Source organism: Myxocyprinus asiaticus, chromosome 39, assembly GCF_019703515.2.
Source record: "Myxocyprinus asiaticus isolate MX2 ecotype Aquarium Trade chromosome 39, UBuf_Myxa_2, whole genome shotgun sequence".
Taxonomy (NCBI): Eukaryota; Metazoa; Chordata; class Actinopteri; order Cypriniformes; family Catostomidae; genus Myxocyprinus; species Myxocyprinus asiaticus.
The window spans coordinates 25,585,842-25,609,562 of record NC_059382.1 but is presented as its reverse complement, the minus strand read 5'-3'; the positions used below and the strand labels follow the sequence as shown (position 1 = coordinate 25,609,562).

Below are 23,721 nucleotides of genomic sequence, written 5' to 3'. Positions count from 1 at the left end.
ACTTTGTGATTTTGTGCACAGTAATGCTTATAGTAAATAACACTCACTTCATTTGCCACAGAATCTCCACAGAACAAACGACAAAATGCTCCTGCCACCTACAGTACTATTTGAAGTAGGAAACTGAGAAACCTCAAGCAAAGTGTCTGCTGTGGACTGAAACTTCTTTCTCATTGTTCTGTCAATGAGTAAAAATGTCGTTGAAACCTCAGACATCATCTCTATAGCCCATCATCTGATGAGTCAACAGTTTTAGTGTAGTTTCTAATTGGTGGCCTCCGTTCTTACAACTCACTTTTTCAGATGGGGCATAATGAAAGTGGATGTATGACTAAGAATGATAACTGTCAAATTAACCGTTGCAGGCAAAGTACGAGCTTATATCCTCAGTGACGGTTTCAAATGTGAAAAGCTTTCTTGTTTGTTGCTCTGCAATGAGAATTACTTTTTTTGACAAATCAAAATAATCATATTTATGATAGCTATAACCATTTTAATGGGCCATATCTTAATGGGACATCTGTCCAATCCAACCCCATAACTATGACTCTTCTCGAAACAGTTGCCAGTAAAATGTCACCAACATGTAGACAGAATCTTTGATGGCACATCATATGAATCTGTGGTTTTTAAACACAGCATATCTTAATCATTGCCGATAGATCAGAACAGGTTGTCACACCTGAACCTACAGGAAACATGCTATATTATAATGTCTTTGACAACAATGAATGGGCATGGCATTCATTTTGAAGAAATTATCTAAAAAGGCAGTGTAGACAGACAGTTTGTGTGTTATTCAAAGCTTGACTATTTTTGGGTTTGATGTGAGGACCACACACTCAAACACACATTCAAACACTCCTCTGCAAGATGACTCTGACCCCTTCTGCTACACAAAGTCTGACAGACTCAAACACACACACAGTACACACACCCTGGCACATACATACAAGTGTTTTTGCTCCAGTTGCCTTCCTTGATGACTTCAGCATGGGGCATGCAATATTTTTTTTTTTAGGGATGGTGCTGAATCTAGCTCACAGCAGGGAAATGCAAGGTAGGTTTAATATCCTATTAGGTTTAACACTTTTTGGCTAAATTTGAACATCTTAAATTAGATAATCCTTGTGTATCTCCTGGCCCTTTTGAATTGCTTACATGCTTTTTGCTAACTATATATTAAGACAGATTTTGGATGGAGTAATCTAAATTACTAGCATATATGAGATACATAACCTGTGCATTTCATCCTAATCTGTGTCACTGTTGGATATTCATACATAGCATATATTTTCTGAGAAAATTTTCAGCCATTGACCATTTTCTGCAGGTTTTGTAGAAAGTATAAGGTAATAATGTTTGCATGGTGAATTACTAAAAGAACACACCCTGGCAAGAATCTTACCCTTGACTAATAACTATTGTTATTATGTGTATAAAGTGGCTTACTATTTTTATTGTTATTAGCTGCTTTTATTTTCAATTTAGCTTGTTTCTGCAGTACAGAATTTTATGTGTGTGATGTTTTCTTGAATTAAATAGTGGCATAATGATGATATCATCTCATGGTTATAGTGAAATAAGAAAATATCCATGCAATGAATGTTAAGATTCTTTAAAATCCTGCTTTAAGCATTTCCACTGGCCTAATGTGGACATCATTATTTTAGCAAAGCTTGTAACCACATGTTCCTTTCATTCTGAAACCAATAAATGCAGGGGCATGGAAAAAAAAAATAGAAAGTAGATCCCTAGAAAAGATTAAATTCTTAGACAAATGTGGTTTAAGTTCTTCAGTAGACATGGTTTGGATGGCATGGAGAATGAAAATTGCCTATTGCAATCGTTTCCTGATTTTTATGTTTTGACATTTGGGTAACACTTTATAATAATGGTCCATCATTAATAGGTAATTATGCAGGAATTAATGCAGGACAAATGAGTACTACTACATTAACACTTTAGTTACTACTATTAACTAAAATGGAAACACGATTACCTAATCAGTAAGTAATAGTGAACTGATGACTGAGGTAGTTCACTGTTAGGTAATCAACAATTACTGAATTTTAATTGCCTCATTGAGAACTATTAACTAACTATGGCTAATTTGGAATAACTACTAATTAATTACTTATCAAAACATTAACATGTGCCTAAAATGTGAATTATTATGTTTTTATTATGAACAAGATCATGAAATGCACCTTCAGAGAAACATGCGCCTCACGTGTGTTCTTTGCTGGAATTAATTTATGAACATATCAGCTCTCTAAATCATGGCTACAGTGTCTGGTAGAGTATCATAGTCATCTTACAGATGTATGTGCCCAACATGTGTATTCCTTGGGATATCTCTTTGTAACGTAGTCGAAGAGACGATGATGTGTGATGAACTTAGTCATGGTAGGCGTGGATGCTGATTCGTTGGCCATGGCAGGTGTGAGTGCTGGACCGTGGAGCAGAGGCAGACATGGACCGTGGAGCAGAGGTGGGCCTGGACCGTGGAGCAGAGGCGGGCCTGGACCATGGAGCAAAGGTTTGCTTGTGACATGGCATGGAGCAGTCTGGGGCTTGGCTGAGACATATCATGGAGCAGACTGAAGCTTGGCTGTGACATGGCATGGAGCAGACTGAGGTTCGGCTATAATATGGTGTGAAGAAGACTGAGGCGTTATTGTGACAGGCTCAGGCGTTGATGTGACATGGCATGGAGCAGGCTGAGGCATTGTAGTGACATGGCATGGAGCAGGCCGAGGCTTTGCTGTGACATGGCATGGACCAGGCTGAGGCGTTGCTGTGACATGGCATGGAGCTAACTCTGCTGTGGCTGTGACATGGCATGGAGCTGACTCTGGCGTGGCTGTGACATGGCATGGAGCTGACTCTGGCATGGCTGTGACATGACATGGAGCTGAATCTGGCGTGGCTGTGACATGGCATGGAGCTGACACTGGCGTGACTGTGACATGGCATGGAGCTGACACTGGCGTGGCTGTGATATGGCATGGAGCTGACTCTGGCGTGGCTGTGACATGGCATGGAGCTGACTCTGGTGTTGCTGTGACATGGCATGGAGCTGACTCAGGATCTGGGGCAGAAGGTGGCGCAAACTCGGTGACCATGACGTTTGACCCTGGCTCGGCGACCATGACATGGGACCCAGGCTCGGCAACCATGACGTAGGACCCTGGCTCGGCAGCCATGATGTGGAACTGTGGCTCAGTGACCATGACATGGGACTCTGGCTCGGCGGCCATGATGTGGGACCCTGGCTCGGCGGCCATGATGTGGGACCCTGGCTCGGCGGCCATGATGTGGAACTCTGGCTTGGCGGCTATGATGTGGAACTCTGCCTTGGCAGCCATGACGTGGAACTCTGGCTCGGTGACCATGACCTGGGACTCTGGCTCAGCGGCCATGACGTGGGACTCTGGCTTAGCGGCCATGACGTGGGACCCTGGCTCGACGGTTATGACGTGGGACCCTGGCTCAGCGGCCATGACGTGGGACCCCGGCTCGGCGGCCATGACGTGGGACTCCGGCTCGGCAGCAATGACGTGGAACTCCGCCTCGGCGGCCATGACGTGGGTCTCCGGCTCGGCGGCCATGACGTGGGACTCAGGCTCGGCGGCCATGACATGGGACTCAGGCTTGGCGGCCAAGATGTGGGACTCCGGCTCGGCATCCGCCTCCCCCACAGTGAACGTAGAACCAATTGTGGTTCTGCACATCTGCAGGGCAAGGTCGATATACTGAGCCAGATTGAGGGGACTGAGACCGACAGGCATCAGGGAAGAGATTGGCTCATTTAATCCCACCCGGAAAATGTCCTTGAGAGCGACTTCATTAAAGTCCACCCGGCAGGCCAGAGTGCAGAAGTCCACCACATAATTTTATAGGGATCGATTCCCCTGGTGAAGATGCAGAAGCTGGATTGCTGGGTTCATTTTTGTTGGTCAGGTATTCTGTAATGTAGTCGAAGAGACGATGATGTGTGATGAACCCAAGTGCAGTTTTATTTACAAATGTGATATGCAAAAAACCATAACTTGAAATGTGAACAAAACAAATACATGAACTTGACTTGACTTAACATGACTTGACTATGAAACAATGTTACATAAACACAAAACATGAACAAAAACACATAAAACCATGACACTCTTCTGTTCATTACAAATTATTAACTTAGGCAGGTTAAAATAGTTCTTTTTAAAATAATTTTGGTAACCCATAAGTAATGAGTCAAGTGTTACCACATAAACATGAAGGAATTACTAATTATTTTAAAGTGAGGGTCATGGTAACGCATTATTAATTAATGAATACACACTTGAATATACACAAAACATTTTTAAAATGAATTTTTATTAATAGATAAATAGAAACCATTAATAGAAATGGTTAATCTTACAAGAAGTGTTTAATTTTATGTGAAGTGCATTGAAAAAAAAAAAGAATGAGTGTCATGTCCATCGAGCTTCTAATCCAATCAGGGTTCACCATATTCGATGCCGCACTGAAACTGAAAAAAGCGTGAGTGCGATTTTGCTTGCCTTCCCGTCACTCCGCCTGCACGCTGTAAACTTTAACATACATTCTGTTCATAGGGGCCTGGGTAGCTCAGTGGTAAAAGATGCTGGCTACCACCCCTGGAGTTCGCTAGTTCACTAGGTTGAATCCCAGGGCGTGCTGAGTGACTCCAGCCGGGTCTCCTAAGCAACCAAATTGGCCCGGTTGCTAGGTTGGGTAGAGTCACATGGGGTAACCTCCTCGTGGTCGCTATAATGTGGTTCGTTCTCAGTAGGGTGTGTGGTGAGTTGAGCGCAGATGCCGCAGTGGATGGCGTGAAGCCTCCACATGCGCTATGTCTCTGTGGCAAAGCACTCAACAAGCCATGTGATAAGATGCGCAGGTTGATGGTCTCAGACATGGAGGCAACTGGGATTTGTCCTCCGCACACTGGGAATTGGGAATTCTAAATTGGGTGAAAAGGAAAAAAAAACAAAACATACATTCTGTTCTGTTCAGTTCTAAAATGGGTGAAAAGGGTAAAAAAAAAAAAAAAAAAAATAAAAACATACATTCTGTTCTGTTCAGACCGAACATTGGCAAAGGAGGAAACATGTCAAATTAATTTGATAAAAACTGTACATATTTACAGAGTGGAATCAGCCTCATAGCTGCACGATGGTTTTCTCTGGTTTTCTGTCGAAGTCTTGTGGAGATCAATGCACTTGTCATTTAAGCACATAATTGTAATATTTGTCTTGATTTATTATTTTATTTTATTTTAAGATATAAGACTTTTAAAAACATGTAGTAACCATGAGCGCCAGACATAAAAAGCATTATCCTGCTAAAGGTTTGCGAAAAGACTGTGATTAGTTAAGTATGCAATTAAGTTCAATTATTTCAGTGATTCATAATTTAATGCCAGAATTTATTTATTTATTTTTTATGTCTGTGAAGGTTTGTTAACTATCTGTTTGATTAAATGTAAAAAAATGTAGGAACAAACACTTGAGTATTCATTACTAACTGACAAGTAACACCTCAGTTACTATTAATGGTTTATAATATGTTTTCAATTTAGAATAATGGTCCAGATAACCTTTAATTCCCAAGGAAGGAAACAGTAAGATCTCATTAATAAATAATGCATTACCATGACCCTTACTTTAAAATAATGGTCCAAATCATTAGTAATTCTTTCATGTTTATGTGGTAACACTTGACTCATTACTTATGGGTTATCAAAGTTATTTAAAAACTTTATCTAACATGCCGAAGTTAATAATTTGTACTGAACAGAAGAGATATCCCAAGGAATACACAGGTTGGGCACATACATACCTATATTTCCATAAGGTAAGCTGATTATGATACTCTACCAGACACTGTAGCCATGATTTAGCGAGCTGTTACATTCATAAATTAATTTCCACAAAGAACGTATGTGAGGCACATGTTTCTCTGAAGGCGAATTTCATGATCTTGTTCATAATAAAAACATAATCATTCACATTTTAGGCACATGTTAATGTTTTGATTAGTAATTAATTCGTAGTTATTTTAAATTAGCCATAGTTAGTTAATAGTTCTCAATGAGGCAGATCAAATTCAGTAATTACTGATTACCTAACAGTGAACTACCTCAGTCATCAGTTCACTATTACTTACTGATTAGTTAATCATGTTTCCATTTTAGTTAATAGTAGTAACTAAAGTGTTAATGTAGTACTACTCATTGTCCTGCATTAATTCCTGCATAAATACCTATTGCCGACATTTGTTTTAATCACATTTTTCCTTGCTGACAATGTTATCACCAGTCACGCCATTGTATTAAGATTTGTAAAATCATCAAATTAATGTAGTGATGACACACTGAACAGCTGTGATTTTGAACACAGAATGGTGTTCAATTGTAAATAGGTTAAATGTGACAGTGAATCAGGTACAGTGGTATGCTTGTGGTATACAGCAACACACAGCATGCATGTAGAAGGCCTGTGTTAGAAAAAAAAAATGTCACATGACTGAAAAACCAAAAACACCTGCTTCCACTTGTGAAATCAAAGTAATCGATTTCCATCCCAGACTGTACGTGCATGTGATGTCACATTTGTTGTTTGTTTGAAAGAAGGTCTACTCAAAAATGTAAAGCAACCATTCTCCATTTAATGTCGAGATTAAGGAATAGTCACCAAAAAATGGCAGAATGTTAGCCTCAGTCACTATTCACTTTCATTGCATCAGTCTGCCATACAATGAAAGTGAATGGTGACTGAGACGGTCAGTCCCTAACATTCTGTGTAACATCTCCTTTTGTGTTCCATGAAAGAAAGTCATATGGGTTTGAAACACATGAACAAATGTTTATTTTTGGGTAACTATCCCTTTAAAGTGATTTTAACAAAGTGAGAATTTGTGTATGGTCCTTAGATTTTAAGAATAAGGTTTCTTAATTCACTTTGGGTTGCTTATCTATGCTCGCTCCATTGCACAAAATAGTAGGAAGTGTTAAATGGATATGTTGAAAATCCTTTTGCTGGCTGACCTATCACAAATGAAGAAATCTGTCAAAGTTTATTGAGAGTGCCAAGAGCTAACATTTCCCCCAACTGTGCTTTATATATCTTGGTTTAGCAGAGGACAGTATGTCCAACAAATAAAATTATCTATTTCCATAATGATTACTGTGATGGACTATGTCAACAAATCTTGTCTCTCCAAACAAAAACACATCTTTTAAGTATCTTTGACTTACATTGCCTTCCTTGTTTTATAGATTTGGTGCCCAAAGACTTGGTTCTTGACCAAGTTGTGACAGGAATTTTGGGGGAAGAGGTCTACCTGCACTGTCTGTACACTGGGCAAAGTAAAATCTTGCTCTCCTCCTGGAACCGTCTGGATTCTTCAAAGAGTGCCAAGAAAATGGCTGGCTACAAATTCAATAACATTTCTTTCAAAAGAGAAAACTTTGACTTCCCTGCATCAGTTACCAACCTCACTGTAAAGGTGAATGTAACAAGTCTTGATGTAGAGGGAGAATACACATGCGTCTTCAACTCTGATGAGGATGAAACAAAGGACAACATGTTACTCAAGGTCATTGGTGAGTATGAATGGAGATGATCCACTTCATTAAATGATGCAACTTAGGCCACGTCCACACCAGTCTTTTATGGAAACTCCTTACGTCATCGTTTTCCAAATCATGTGGTAATAGAAAATGTTGTCGAAGGTCTCCGTTTTCAGGGGAAGAAAATGCTGTTCTAGTGTGGATGAGAGATGTAAACGTTGCAAAGTTAATGTGTTTTCAAACAAAAAAAACGTGTCAGTGTGGACATGGCCTTAGACACAGGTAGGAAATGTTTTTGCAAAATGTCCTTCTCGCTGTTTTACAGACAATGAAAATGAATGGAAATAGGGCTATTGAGCTTCAAAAATCACAAAAAAGTAGTATAAAATTGATCCCAAGGACTTTTGCACCATGCATTTTCCAAGTCTTTTGCAGCCATACAATATCTTTGGTTGAGGAACCAACCAATTCAATTTTTACTTGACCCACTTTATATTAGATGTCTAACTATTATGTACGTAAGTATTTGATATAATGTACTTACTATGTACATACTTGCTGTTGAATTGTACTTACATTTGAAGTACCTGCATTTAAGTACATCAGTAGTTACACTGTTGACCTTACCCCTTAACCTAACACTAACCCCTAACCCTAAACGCTAAACCCTAACCCTATTCCGAAGACATTTTGCAAAATAATTACCGTGTTTTATAAAAGAAAGAAAATCAAGCCTGATCTCATCAAAATTATGTGACTGTGGCGACATTCTGTCAAAATGATATTATGTACGTAGGTCCTTACAAGTATTGCGGCAGTTCCGAGATAAAATGTCCACACCCAAACAGATGAGGTTTTAAATCAACAAAACCTGCCTTCCCACCTTAAACCTTAAACCTAAACTTAACCAGTAGTGTCATACAGGCAAATGCGAGATGAAAAACACAATTGCTGAACCAACCAAGTCAATTTGTGGTGCTTCAATGACACTTTTGCCTCAAGTGTGAACTTGCATACTGTTTAGGACTTTTTCCCTGGTTCTTTACATTGCAAGTGCAACACTCTATCAACTGAGCTAATGTGCAAATTAATTGCACTTGAACAAGCTTATAAATAGAGTTGGTCATGTAATGCAAACATTAAAATGTATCACCTGATAGCTCATGCTCTATAAAAGTTTCTAGTCATGGCATTGTGTGAGGAACAGGGTAAAAAGTGACTATGAACTGATAATCTGGCTTTTTAATCTTGATTTGTATGAGTACAAGTCATTTTTGTTTTAGTGCCCAGTATTGCCAGATTTGTTCACTGATTTCCAGCCCAATGATTGTTTAAAACCTGCCTGAATTTTTAATGTATCCCTTTTGCAAAATCGTGAATTCCAACAAATGCTAAAGACTGAAATCAATGTCTATATGGAGACCAACTGGTCCTCAGTATCCACTGTGGGCATGGCCTGGGAGGCACTTAAGGCGGTTCTTAGGGGTCGGATCATACAGTATGCCTCATTCACCAAAAAATCAAAAGCACAAGAACTTATGAAATTGGAAGGGAATATTAAAAGTGCCGAGGCAGAGCTGAAGCGCCGAATGTCATCTAATGGTCTCAGACAATTGACCCGATTGAAATACAGATATAATACTATTTTGTCACAGAAGGTGGAGTTTTGGTTATTCAGGGCAAGACAGTCATACTTTGAGTCTGGGGACAAAGCAGGGAACCTTCTGGCTAGATATATAAAACAGAAAGAATCTTTTTCTACCATTCCCTCAGTGAAATCTGTTGGTTGTGAAATATTTACCTCGGCCACTGATATTAATAATGCTTTTAAAGAATTCTATCTTGATCTCTATAGTTCCATGTCTTCGTCTACTGATGAAGATATTAGAAACTTTGTGGAACCATTAGAACTTCCTAAACTGACGTCTGTCTTGATTCTGAGATAAACTTGGAGGAGCTTGGCGAGGTAATTGAGGCCTTGCCTACAGGCAAGTCTCCAGGGCCAGATGGCTTTGCTGCTGAATTTTTTTAGATCTTATGCTACAGAACTGGCTCCACTTTTGCTAGAAATTTATACGGAATCATTAAAGATAGAAAGCTTCTGCCAACCATGACACAAGCCCGGATCAGTCTGATTCTTAAAAAGGACAAAGATCCAAGCGAGTGTTAAAGTTACCGTCCAATTTCCCTGATCCAGCTAGACGTTAAAATATTGTCAAAAATTTTGGCTAACCGGTTAAGTAAAGATATGACATCTCTTATACATATAGATCAGGTGGGTTTTATTCGGGGCCATAGCTCTTCTGATAACATTAAGCGTTTCATCAATATCATGTGGTCAGTGGCAAATGATCAGACTCTGGTCACTGCCATCTCACTTGATGCCGAAAAGGCATTTGATATGGTAGAATGGGATTATCTTTTTAAGATTTTGGGGACGGGAATACTTTTATTGGATGGATTAAGTTACTTTATAGACACCCGGTAGCAGCGGTACAAACAAATGGATTAATTTCAGATTATTTTACTCTTGATAGGGGCACCCGGCAGGGTTGTCCTATTTCCCCATTATTGTTCTGTCTTGACCTGGAACCATTAGCAGCCACGATAAGAAAGGAGGATGATTTTCCAGGTGTGATGGCGGGAGGTGTGGCGCATAAGCTTTTGCTTTACGCAGATGATATTTCATTATTCGTCTCCGACCCCACTAGATCTACGCCTTGCCTCCACAGAATTATTCATTCCTTTTAAAAGTTCTCAGGATACAGATTTAATTGGTATAAATCCGAAGCTTTGGCTCTGACAGCGTACCGCCCAGTAACGGCTTTTCAGCCAGGCGCCTTCCAGTGGCCCAAACAGGGCATAAAGTATTTGGGTATTTTATTCCAAGCAAATTTGTGTGATTTGTATATAGTTAATTTTGACCCTTTAATAAAAAGTTTTCGAGCGATGTGGGCAGGTGGGCTTCATTACATTTATCTATGATTGGGAAGGTTAATGTTATTAAAATTAATTGTATTCCTAAAAACTACCTGCTACAGTCTCTCCCTATAGATGTCCCCCTCTCTTATTTCAAGCAATTTGATAGCATAGCGAAGTCCTTTATTTGGAATGGTAAACATCCCAGATTACATTTCAGTGAGTTGCATAGGCCGATTGACAAAGGTGTGCTAGTCCTACCTAAGATAGTGTTTTATTATTATGCATTCGGTCTCAGACATTTGGCTCATTGGTCACTTCCACCTGAGAGAGCCCCTCCCTGGTTTTGTATTGAACAGGAAGTTCTTGCCCCTATTTCGCCATTGCAAAGCCTTTCTATCAAACTAATCAGAGAAGTTAAGTAACACCCCGTTATATCGCATTTGCACTCGGTATGGTCAAAAATGTCTAGTGTTTAATTCAGACATTTATTTAAATGTAGCCTCGAGCATATGGCTGAATCCAAAATTATGTATTAATAAGTCCCCTTTCTGCTGGACAGAGTGAATTGAGAGGTGGTTAATACGCTCGGTGACCTATATGAGAGTGGAGTGTTGAGATCCTTTGAAAATATGGTTCAACATTTTAGGATTCCCAGATCTCAGTTCTTTAGGTATTTACAGCTGTGCCACCTGCTCTGTAGTATTTTTGGGAGTAGCATACCCCCCCCCAAAGTGTCAGATACTCTGGGAGTGGTGATTGCTGCTTTTGGAAAAGGTCATGAGGCATCAGTGTATTACTCCCTGCTAATTCAGAGTCTGGGGGATGGAGCTTCAACTTCTCTCAAGAGATTATGGGAGAAAGATTTAATCTTGGTATTGGAGGATGGAGTGTGGGCTAGGATTCTAAAAAATGTCAAGTCTACATCTAGAGATGCAAGGGTGCGTCTTATGCAATTGAAGATTTTACATCGATTCTATTGGACACCCTCTAGATTGTACAGGCTTGGTCTGAAAGACACACCCACCTGCTAGCGATGCCAATCAGAAGATAGTGACACAACCCATGTTTTTTGGTGGAGTGTTAAGATCCAAGAATTTTGGTTGAGGGTTTAGAGTTTTATGTTTGACGTGTTGGGCACTTAAATTTCCCTAGCCAGTGTTATGATCGGCAGACAGATTGTTCTAAGGGGATGGAAGTTGGCTTGAGTGCCCTCATTTCAAGAGTGGTGCACAGAGATGGGGAGGGTGGCGGCATTCGAGGAAATGTCATGTGGAAGGCTGGGAAACTTAGATTTATTTGATAGGAAATGGGGCAGATATTTGGCTTTCTTGGAGGGCTCTCGGGGAGGGGCAGAGAAGAGAGAAGTATAGTTTTAGATGTGTGTGATTATTATTATTTTATTTATTTGTATTATTATTTTTGTGTGTGTGTGTGTGTATACTCATGTGTGACCACAGAGATGTTTGTTGAGGGTCAGGGTGGGGTTGGGGATTGGGAGGGGTAATAGTGGGGGTTAAATGTTGATTCTGTGAATATATGTTTTGCTTTTCTTTGTCAGTTTTGTGAATCAATAAAAAGTGTTAATCAGAAAAAAAAACCTGCCTGAATGTAAAACAAAAACCGACCAAATAGTGCATATGAAAATCAAGCACATTTAACCATAATACCAAAGCAACAATAAAGTTTCCAAAAACCTTTACTTTTACCCCTTTTTTCTTATTCACATAAACAGACAAGCACACACGCACTGAAAAAGGAATAAAGATGTTGCCCTGGGAATATATCAAGAAGTCAAATAATATAGGCCTAATTATGTTGTTGTGCTACGATTGAAGTTATGTTTTTGCCATTCAATATTTTGTGAATATGTCAAATAAAGATTATATGTAATCTGTCCTACCTTTTTTTGCTGTTTTGGATCATTCCAAATTCCAACTTGAACATAAAAGTTGAATTGACTAATACACAGAGGAGTCAAAGTTCCCAGACAGCTATAAGGGAGGACAAAACACTGATGTTTATCCATTCTGTGTTCAGGCCTGTGCGCACATTCAAAGAAGCGTCAAACTGAATGAACTGAATAATCATCTGAAGCGGCAAAATAATTATTAGATGTGGGATGATTAAGCAATATGATCACCATGAGTGCTAAAATCTCGAAATATACTTCAGTGATCTCATCCAGCATCATTAAACTTCTAGGCATCTCAGGTGCATATGTTTTATTGTGTCACAAGAGCATCAATTTTGCTTGAGAAAAACGGCATAGATAAGTCCTGGCATTAAGCACGACTTGAGGTCCACAGTAATTTCCCCATTTTCAACATCTCTCAATGTTCTCTTACATTTTTCACCACTTTGTTTTTGCAACTCCTGCAGATCTTGAGCTCATTTAGAACATACTAGTGGATGTGGCAACTAGCTTGTAGCTTCTCTGAACAGCATTAAACACATTTTCTGTCAATGATTGTTTTGGCTATTTGATTGAATGATTGTGTGTGGAGACATTTTCTTTATTTAGGCTGCATAGGCAATAGAACTGCTTAATTTTATAAATTTAAAAACCTGTCAACATCATTCCAAACCAGCCCAAATTTTAGCCACCTGCCTAAGCACATTTTTCCCTGCACAATCCAATCAAAAATGACCCAACAGTGCCGGAATCCGCCCAATCTGGCAACACTGTTATTGCCTCTAGTGTTCATTTCACCTGGAAACTGCCGCAATGCGTACAATAAGTCACGTTAAAAAACATTAAGTGAAAATATAGGCATAGTAATGATTTTATGAGACTAGGTTGGGAAAATCACACTTGTTTGGAATGACACAAGGGTGTACACAAGAAATTATGACAGAATTTTCTTTTTTAGGTGAACTTTTCCTTTAATTTCGTCTTAAACACCTGCAATTTCATTTTGTGATTTTATACTCCCACAAAAGTCATCAATATCTCTGTTTTTTCTCTAAGCCCGTCCTGATATTGATATCACAGTGAAGGAGGAGGTAGTGAACGGGACTCTCTACCAAGCTGTCACTTGCTCTGCAGCCAATGCCAAGCCTCAAGCTTTCATCAGCTGGGAGATTTATGGTGCCCTTCCAAGAGATGACATCTTCTCTGTGAACATGATTAATATGACTCATTCCAATGGCACAACCAGTTCAATCAGTGTACTTCGATTCGCCTTAATTATGAATAACGAGAGTGCTGTCACCTGTGTCATCGAACATCCAACTTTTACTGAACCTAAAAGAGCCAACATCGAGGTGGACACATTTGGTAAGTTCTGCTTTGACAAGTTCACAATCAATACATAAGAAACAGAAAGACAAAGTGTCAGTGAATGTAAACAGAGACTGTTTAGCCCAAGACGGACCACTTGTATTGAAATGAATGGGAGTAGTTGGAAGACCCAATTGGGGAGTGTAGCAAAGGTAAAAGAGCCAATCACCTTTTAGATATAGAAAAAGCCGTCAGTTAACTTGAGAGCACACATGCGCATTAGCTGGACCAGCCTGAAAAATTATGTTTTTTAGCAATATCTGAGCTAAAGAAGAACAATTTATGATACTATTGTTGTCAGATTTTATTGCTGATTTAAAATATGTTCTTTGATCGTAATCTTGACCAATCGTTTTGGATATTTAGTAGTTGCCCGGGAGCATTCTCAAGTGAAGATGGCCGCCGAGTGGACTGACAAACTCCCATACATTCTTCTCTGTTTTTGAAAAAGAATACACTGTTGGAGTATTTCTTCCCCTGTACTTATTGGCAATTTTCTCCACTTTAACAGTTTCTCCTATTATGACAATGGAGACAGTCCTGGTCAAAGTAGAGGGAGAAGACTTACAAGAGGTCATCTGTACAGCGACAGGGGGGAGGCCTCGTCCAAACATCACATGGATGCTGCCTGAATTAAAATATGCACCACCTTTACAGAGAAACATCTCAAAAACAGATTCAGTTATTAGTTCATACCGGTTCCTGTCAGATCTGTATGAGGGTGAAAATATCACATGCATATTTGGCTACACGCTTCTGCCTTTTATATACACAAGGACCGTTACTTTGCCAATTTACAGTGAGTACTAGCACAATTATAACTGAATAGATAAGCAGAAGTAGAATGTTTCAGAGTTACAAGTTATTTCATTTATAAATACTTTATTTCTAGGTCTTTCTTCCCTTCAGTTAAAGGACCATAGTCTTGCTATTAATGGTGGAAATCAGACTTTATTGGTGTTTGAGGAAGGGGACACTAACGTCACAATCAGGATGGATGTTTTAGGCAATGTACCAAGTTATAAAATCAGCTGTACAAAGTAAGAATTCTTAATATCATTAAGTCATATAGTCATATAAAAATATTCATTTCAACATTTTTACCCAGAAAATATAATGTCAATGCTACACTGAAATATTAGATTCCATAATGTTGAGTACAGCATAAAGACACTGAATTAAGTTGTGAAAAGCCTGCTCTGCACTTTTGTATCTGTTTGATCAAGGGATGGCCAACCACTGCCTGAGGATGTGGATGTGGTTGGCAGTGATCTCTTTATCAAAGGACCTATTGAGGACCTGCACCATGCAGGACAATACATTTGTCAGGCCTCTTATCGTAGACATTTGGCCTCCTTACAGATGAAAATTGAAGTAAATCCGAAAGTCCTCTTACCAGGTAGTCTGCTATGAAAATGTTATATCAACACACTTTTACACTCTACAACTATCCCTCAATGGTAAAGTTAACCTGTTTGTCTTTTTCAGAGACATTTGCCCCTAATATTAGTTTAAATCACAATGTTAGTTCAGACCACATTTACATTGAGTGTTTGGCCTCCAATGGTGTCCCTGCTGCTAACGTGTCCTGGATCATTCCACAAGAGCTGATTAGTAGTACAGTTCAGTCAGATGTTGTTTCCTGTAATGGATCATATTCTGTCAGAAGTGTGGTAAATGTGCCCATGTGCATGCCCCGTGAACACAAAATTGAGTGCATAGTCCAACATCCCCATTTCACAGGCAAAGAAGAACGATGGTTTACTATTCCCAAGTGTGGTAAGGCAATGTGACTCCAATCATCATAATCAATGCCTTTTTATTGTTTATAAATTATTTCCAGTTTTTTTTAAATTATAGGCATAATAGGTTTTTTTAAATATATTGAGCTGCTTCCTACAGAGTATTTTGGGGCATCAAAAGCACATTTGGCACAAAAATCACCATGTCACCATGAGGCCCAAAAATGCTGTTGAGGTAGGCAGCTCTCTATGTTTTGAGACGAAGCCTTAGTTTTTAGAACAGTGGTTCTCAACCTGTTTTGCTTCAGGGATTTTACAGTATATTGGACCCGTGGCGAAGTCAACATAACCAAAATTCAATATTTAAAATCAAATATTGAAATGTATTAAAGGAATAGTTCACCCAAAAATAAAAATTCTTTACTCACCCTAATGCGTGACTTTCTTTCTTTTATGGAACACAAAAGTTGAGTCTTCTCAGGTTTAATTGGTATTATGAAAGTGATAGTGACTCCAGTCTGTTAAGTTTGTCAGTCTGTCAAAAAAAAAACACAAAACCACAGTAAAGGCCCATAAATACTTCCAGCTGTCATACAAGCAATGTATGGGGGCGGTGTTTTAGAGGGGCATTTAAATATGTCACACGCAACAACAACACAACATTAAGCAAGGTCTATTTTACAAACAATTAGATAGCTTTCTGTTTAGACAAACATATGTTGAAAACACGACAGAACCTAGCTCTAACTTGCTACAGCTGACTAGTTAGCCAAAGTTATATCACAGATTGGATAACATTAGCTTACCTTTTCAAGAAATGGCATGTTCGACACAGTTTGTTGATGCCGAACAAAAGGTTTGAGCCAACCAAGCTCGACACAAAGCTTAATCGCAATTCCCTTCCAGGAGCCATCTCTGAATCTTTTAAATCTCTTCGTAAACGATCGTAAAGATATGAGTGGGCCTTAAGCATAATAAAAATTACACATGCACTGGATTACAAGTTTTCTGAAGCCATACAATCACTTTGTGTAATGAACAAACTAAAATTCTAGTTGCTATTCACTCTCAGTCAAATCATTAATAAAAACTATTAATTAATTAATCGAATATGGTGGATAAGACAATAACATCTAACCTCACTGGTTTTCTTTGTGTACCATGACCAAACCACATGCTGAGGCATAATCTATGTAGCCACCATATTTGATTTACAGAGTTTATCAATAATATGATTTGCAAGTGAATAACGACTTAAATTTTTTCAATTTTGTCAAATATTGTTTTTTGTCATTCAAAGTGTTCACATGGCTTAAGTTGACTTGAAATATAGGGCATGAATTGTATCGATTACATTCACTGTAGTTTTATGGTGCTTTTTTGCTCTTTTTTGAGTTTGACAGATCAGAGTCACCATTCACTTTCAATATTGAATCCTGTGAATCACCTTTTGTGTTCCACAGAAGAAAGTAGTCATATGAGTTTGAAGTGACAGTAGAGTAAATAATAAAATAATTTAAATTTTTTGGATGAACTATTCCTATAGTATTACCTTGACCCAACAATATGCAAAAAAGTGTTTGGTTCCTAAATATTCATTGACTTTCAATGTTTCTTGATATTTTTCACACTCTCAGCAGCAAATAATTCACAGCACATAACTCATTGTAGTCGCCACATCCTTGCTGCAAGTGAACCAGTATTTAGTCTGGATTTTATTTTTTAACCTTGCATAGTTTTGTTCATGGTTCTCAAGGATGAGGTTATGTGAAGCAACCTAACCATGATGTCATCTGCCTATTTATATGGTGCATTTAATTATTTGGATTCAGCATTGTTTTTCCCTGCTATCCGTGAACCAGAACAGACCTGCAACCTATTTTTGGATCACAGCCGACACGCTGAGAACCACTGCTTTAGATATTTAGATATGGTCGTCTTCAAATGTTTCAGCCAAACCATTATACCAAATAATAAAGAAAAGCAGCCAATAAGTGCCCAACATAGATGGGAACTCCTTCAATACTGTTTAAAAAGCATCCCAGGGTGATACCTCAAGAATTTGGTTGAGAAAATGTCAAAAGTACATGTCTGCAAATTCTAGGCAAAAGGTGACTAATGTGAAGATGCTAAAATATAACACAGTTTTGATTTATTTTGATTTTGTTTAGTCACAATATAATTCCCATAGTTCCATTTATGTTATTCCATAGTTTTGATGACTTTACTATTATTCTAAAATCTGAAAAAAATGTATAATAAAGAATGAGTAAGTGTTTCAAAACTTTTGACCGGTAGTGTGTGTGTGTGTGTGTGTGTGTGTGTGTGTGTGTGTGTGTGTGTGTGTGTGTGTGTATATATATATATATATATATATATATATATATATATATTGACTGACAGACTAGAACCTAAAACCTCTTTAATTTCAGGGTTGTCTGCAAGCCGCGTGTATGTGGGAGAAGAGCGATACAATCATCTTTGGTATGCTGTGTGTGAGTACAGTGGTGTTGGAGTGAAACCGAACATCTCCTGGGTCCTTCCTGGTGAAGACACCATATTTCATGCACCTGTTCAGGCCAAGTACAATGGAATTAAAGTACAAGTCAATTCAACCTTCGAATTTCAACTCAGTCAGTATGAGGGAAAGGAGTTGATATGTTTGATCCAGAATGAGCAAGGCAAAGTTGAGAGACGGGCAAAAACTGTTCCAAAATATTGTAAGCATAATTGTATTTTTTTCAAGATAAAAAAAGGGCCCTGTTAAAGAAGAAACTGGAGATAGTGAAATTGTCATGGTTTCTTTGCCTTTTATTCAGTGAAGTGATGCAGCTGTCTTTTTTGCTGAATGCAATCTGCTTTTTCTTCCACACAGTTATCTCTTCTATTGAGGTTTTAAATGAAACCACACTTGAACATAGAACTCATGGGCAACATGAACATAGATTGACTTTGCAAAAAAACCTCTTTCACCAGACGATACTTCTCAGAGCCCATGGCAATACACCATCATACAAGACTCAATGTTACAGGTATGCTGAGTCATGCTCAAATTATGCACAGCACACAGCATTCACATATATCATAACATTTGACACTCATCGATGATGCAGCAACAGCATGTTTGTCATTTCAGTACCATGGCCTATGGCAGAGTTCAGTGGCACTCCCTTGAAACCTAAATGCAACACATTGATTTTTCAGACACAAAGGCATATACAGTGCATCCGGAAAGTATTCACAGCACTTCACATTTTGCTATGTTACAGCCTTATTCCAAAATGGATTAAATTCATTATTTTCCTCAAAATTCTACAAACAATACCCCATAATGACAACGTGAAAGAAGTTTGTTTGAAATCTTTGCAAATTTATTAAAAATAAAAAAAAATAAAACAAATCACATGTACATAAGTATTCACAGCCTTTGCCATGACACTCAAAATTGAGCTCAGGTGCATCCTGTTTCCACTGATCATCCTTGAGAGGTTTCTACAACTTGATTGGCGTCCACCTGTGGTAAATTCAGTTGATTGGACATGATTTGAAAAGGCCACACCTGTCTATATAAGGTCCCACAGTTAACAGTGCATGTCAGAGCACAAACCAAGCCATGAAGTCCAAGGAATTGTCTGTAGACCTCTGAGACAGGATTATATCGAGGCACAGATCTGGGGAAGGGTACAGAAAGATTTCTGCAGTGTTGAAGGTCCCAATGAGCACAGTGGCCTCCATCATCCATAAATGGAAGAAGTTTGGAACCACCAGGAATCTTCCTAGAGCTGGCCGCCTGGCCAAACTGAGTGATCGGGGGAGAAGGGCCTTAGTCAGGGAGGTGACCAAGAACCCGATGGTCACTCTGACAGAGCTCCAGCATTTCTCTGTGGAGAGAGGAGAACCTTCCAGAAGAACAACCATCTCTGCAGCACTCCACCAATCAGGCCTGTATGGTAGAGTGGCCAGACAGAAGCCACTCCTCAGTAAAAGGCACATGACAGCCCGCCTGGAGTTTGCCAAAAGGCACCTGAAGGACTCTCAGACCATGTGAAACAAAGATTGAACTCTTTGGCCTGAACGGCAAGCATCATGTCTGGAGGAAACCAGGCACCACTCATCACCTGGCCAATACCATCCCTACAGTGAAGAATGGTGGTGGCAGCATCATGCTGTGGGGATGTTTTTCTGCGGCAGGAACTGGGAGACTAGTCAGGATCGAGGGAAAGATGAATGCAGCAATGTACAGAGACATCCTTGATGAAAACCTGCTCCAGAGCTCTCTGGACCTCAGACTGGGGCGAAGGTTCATCTTCCAACAGGACAACGACCCTAAGCACACAGCCAAGATAACAAAGGAGTGGCTCTGGGACAACTCCGTGAATGTCCTTGAGTGGCCCAGTCAGAGCCCAGACTTGAACCCGATTGAACATCTCTGGAGAGATCTGAAAATGGCTGTGCACCGACGCTCCCCATCCAACCTGATGGAGCTTGAGAGGTCCTGCAAAGAAGAATGGGAGAAACTGCCCAAAAATAGGTGTGCCAAGCTTGTAGCATCATACTCAAAAAGACTTGAGGCTGTAATTGGTGCCAAAGGTACTTCAACAAAGTATTGAGCAAAGGCTGTGAATACTTATGTACATGTGATTTTTTTTTTTAATTTATTTTTTATAAATTTGCAAAGATTTCAAACAAACTTCTTTCACGTTGTCATTATGGGGTATTGTTTGTAGAACTTTTAGGAAAATAATTAATTTAATCCATTTTGGAATAAGGCTGTAACATAACAAAATGTGGAAAAAGTGAAGCGCTGTGAATACTTTCCAGATGCACTGTATAGAGAAGAAAAGGGTTCGTTAAAAATTACTGCATTTGTATGTAAAATCCAAGAAGATTTTATTGTACCTGACACATCACATAAACAGTAAAGTTGCTACAGGTGACAACAGTAATTTGGTGCCAAAATACGCTATCAAATAAAGATATGAAGTAGTTAGTTTGTGTTTTTGATTCATTTATTTACATGATGGTGTATATGCTCAATGCAGTCTAATACTGCATTTATATATTTAAAAAAAGATAATGCTTCAACATAGTTAGGCCCTTTTGTTAATAGACTGTAGTGTAGCTATCTATTTTTTTTTTTTTTAAAAGGGTAGCTTCAACTTAAAATTGCTCAAGGAGAGAATAAGAACATTTGTTGAACTTATACCCAATACAATTAGTGATGTTATTGTTTGTCATAATTTCCATTTCAATCAAGGAGTAAACAGTCAAAAAAAATAAAAATAAAAATAAAAAACAGATTGCTTGTATGACAGCCAGCAGTAGGCTGTTGATAGGCTGTTGATTGGAGCGTCTCAATGGTTCTCAGCTTCTCACTTCACTTGTTTTCAGCGTCTCTAGCCATAAATGCAGCATTTTTACAAGTTAAATGTAGAAACTTTTAAAAAGGTGTCTCGAGACCTCTGCACTCTGCTCTGTCAAGCTGTCTTTGAACAGCTGCCTGTTTTTTGCCTGTACAGCTGGAGCTGCATTGACTGCCCCTTGCTGACTGCGAGTTGCAAAAACATGAAAGTGAAACTTCAAGCTTAAATTGCTTCACTGGAAGGAAAACTACTTATTACGTAATTTAAATATATTCAGGGGCCATGATTAATTGTGTTATTTTTTTATTATGTTTTATTTATCGAATGGCTCAGAAGTCTTGGGGGATCCAACTGTTTATTCATTTAGTTATTTATTAAGGGGGCCACATGGCACAGAAGCTGCATCTAAAGTAGCATATATCTACCAAGAAGTGGTGCATTTAAACAGACTCTTTCATGATGCACAGAGGCGGCATAAATGCATTTACACAGAAATTACAATAGCAATAATGCTCTGAAATTATTAATGTAGGAACATGTAACAATGATTAGAAATATATGTAAATTTATTAATAACAACGTGAAACTAAATTATAGACAGTACAACCTTCTCAACATACCATCATTGTTTTTAGTATACTGTATATACTAATGATGATCCTTAAGATACCTCCACTTTCTTATACCAGGGAAGACGGGTCAGCAGCATACACTGTAGGCATGGCATTGGTTTTTCAAGAGCCAGTATCTGAACTGGATGCAGGGCTGTACATATGCCATGTCTCGTACCACCACCACAAGGCTACAATCTCCATTCGGGTGGTTGTAACTAGTGAAGAAACTCAACACAGTGAGTATTCCACATACTGTATCAGTCCTACGATATCCGGCAAAAAGTATGTGGACCCCCCTTCTGATTAACAGGTTTGGCTATTCCAGTAATTTATGCAAGGACAAATCTTAATGCTGCACTATACAATGACATTCTAAAGAATCGCATGCTTTCAACATGACTGCCCTGCACCAAGCTCAGACATGAATCCGTTAAACAACTTTGGAATTAATTGGAATGGCAAATACGAGCCAGATCCTATCACCCAACTATAAGTGCCTGACTTCTAATTAATGAGAGTAAATCCCTGCAGTACATCTAGTGGAAAGCCTTCCCTGGCTTAATGTTACAATTCACACAATTCTCTAGAATGTCATTGTAGTGTGGAATTAAGATTTATCTTCACTGGAATTACTGGAATAGCCAAACCTGTTAATTAAACGGGGGTGTCCACATACATTTGGCAATATGTTTTATCTATAAAGATGCATAGTAGTGCATTGGCTTGCACTTGTTATATGAAGCTTCCCATACTATAGAACTCACTATTTGTTTCATTCTACACAGTGATATTTATCACCATCTGCTTCTCGTCGGCCGCAGCAATCACACTGATCTTGATTGTCGTTTTGTGTGTCCTTTGGTGAGTAGCCTCATTTTCTCACAAGCTCACGTTAATTCAGCTGTTTTGCTGGATATTACAATACAGGTGAGAGCAGTGAGGCAAACAGGAAACGAGGTAACTTACCTAGACCAATGACATGCATAGTGTTCATAAACAGGATACATAGTGGCTTGTGCAGGCTTGCAGGAACACCACAGTGACCACAACTTGCTACTCACTCAACAAAAACAGATTTTTCCTGTCTTGGTGGTGGAGACTGATGATGTTGACTTTATTGAATTGTGAAAGTATCTCATTGCTGTTTTGTTTTTTTCAACAAAAAAATGACTTTTATTATATGCATGTCTTATCCATTTGTGTATTTCTAGTAAAACAAGTGGGAGTCACTCATCAAACAAGGTACTTTTGTTATTCATGTGTTATATAACAATTATAATTGTTTGTCAAATAAGATTTCAATTGCTCATTTCAATGGTAATGTACATTTTATTGCAAAAGAAAAACAGGAGAGAGCGCGAGTCTCTTGCAGCCCTGATGCAGGATCCTCGCTGCCCAGAAAAAACGGTGCTTCCAAGCGGGGTGGGGCCTGACAATGCTGAACTTGTGCACTATTCTATAGTTTTTGATGCTAAAACCACGGTGTGAGGCATCCGTTGGGTTTTACGAGGGAAAAAATGGAGCAAGATGTTTAAAGTAGTAGCATTAGACCTCCTTCAACTGTATTTCTGGGCCATACATTACAACTTTGATATATTGCAATTTGTTTACATCAGTATGAAAACTTTATTTGTTGTTGTTATAATAAGGCAGCTATAGCATTTTTCTTTAATAACTAATACTAGTTGTCAGGTAAGATGTCACTTTAAAATAGCTTGGTATTGCTTTCTATACTTTTTGCTGTACTAAAGAAGTGGCAATGTTTGTATAAAGATTCTGAGAATATTTTTAATAAATTTGTATTATCTCTTTAAATTGTTGTTTGAATCTGATTTGTGTAGATTTGTAGCTTTAACTTTAAATTCTAGCTGGTCCCTTCAATCTTGTTTACCGGTATATGTTTCAATCAGAGTAAAATCTGTAACATTGTAGCACCCTCTGGTGATCATGCAGTATGTGGTGGTGGAATTGAATGGTAGATCTGCCTTTAATACAGGTCTGGCAGCAGCACTAAGATGTTTTGATGTGGGCTATAGGACTCACTGGGTGGGCCAGACAGTTGGGGAGATGATTGGTGAGTGGTTACCAGAGTGGGACCACCTCATGATAGGGTGGGCCAGCCAACATGGTTGGCCTTCTTGATCAATTTGTTCAGATGTTAAGAATTGGCTTTTGCTCCTCCAGACCACATTGTATAAAAGCACAT

General features: G+C 38.8%; 2 protein-coding genes and 1 long non-coding RNA gene across 3 annotated transcripts in view; 1 reads left to right on the top strand and 2 right to left on the bottom strand.

Annotated features, from left to right (window-relative positions):
- Window positions 1-938: 938 nt before the first annotated feature.
- LOC127429544 (uncharacterized) lies at window positions 939-23,018 on the top strand. The gene is made up of 13 exons (XM_051678656.1): window positions 939-1,060; window positions 7,301-7,627; window positions 13,485-13,793; window positions 14,308-14,595; window positions 14,689-14,836; window positions 15,023-15,195; window positions 15,285-15,575; window positions 17,971-18,258; window positions 18,414-18,570; window positions 21,591-21,751; window positions 22,301-22,376; window positions 22,727-22,757; window positions 22,857-23,018. The coding sequence occupies exons 1-13, from the start codon at window positions 994-996 to the stop codon at window positions 23,001-23,003; spliced, it is 2,463 nt and encodes an 820-aa protein (XP_051534616.1). The 5' UTR covers window positions 939-993; the 3' UTR covers window positions 23,004-23,018.
- Window positions 4,116-14,827, bottom strand: LOC127429596 (uncharacterized). The gene is made up of 3 exons (XR_007895320.1): window positions 14,365-14,827; window positions 7,519-7,582; window positions 4,116-4,984 (listed from the first exon to the last, which is right to left on the bottom strand). It is a non-coding gene; the product is annotated as an uncharacterized LOC127429596 (long non-coding RNA).
- The window catches only part of LOC127429557 (ribosomal RNA-processing protein 8-like), a 21,295-nt gene continuing 12,866 nt past the window's right edge, over window positions 15,293-23,721 (bottom strand). Inside the window, exons 8-9 of the transcript XR_007895308.1 lie at window positions 15,967-16,073; window positions 15,293-15,438 (exon numbers count right to left, since the gene is read on the bottom strand). The gene's annotated coding sequence lies outside the window, so the exon portion shown is untranslated. The remainder of the gene's footprint in view (window positions 15,439-15,966; window positions 16,074-23,721) is intronic.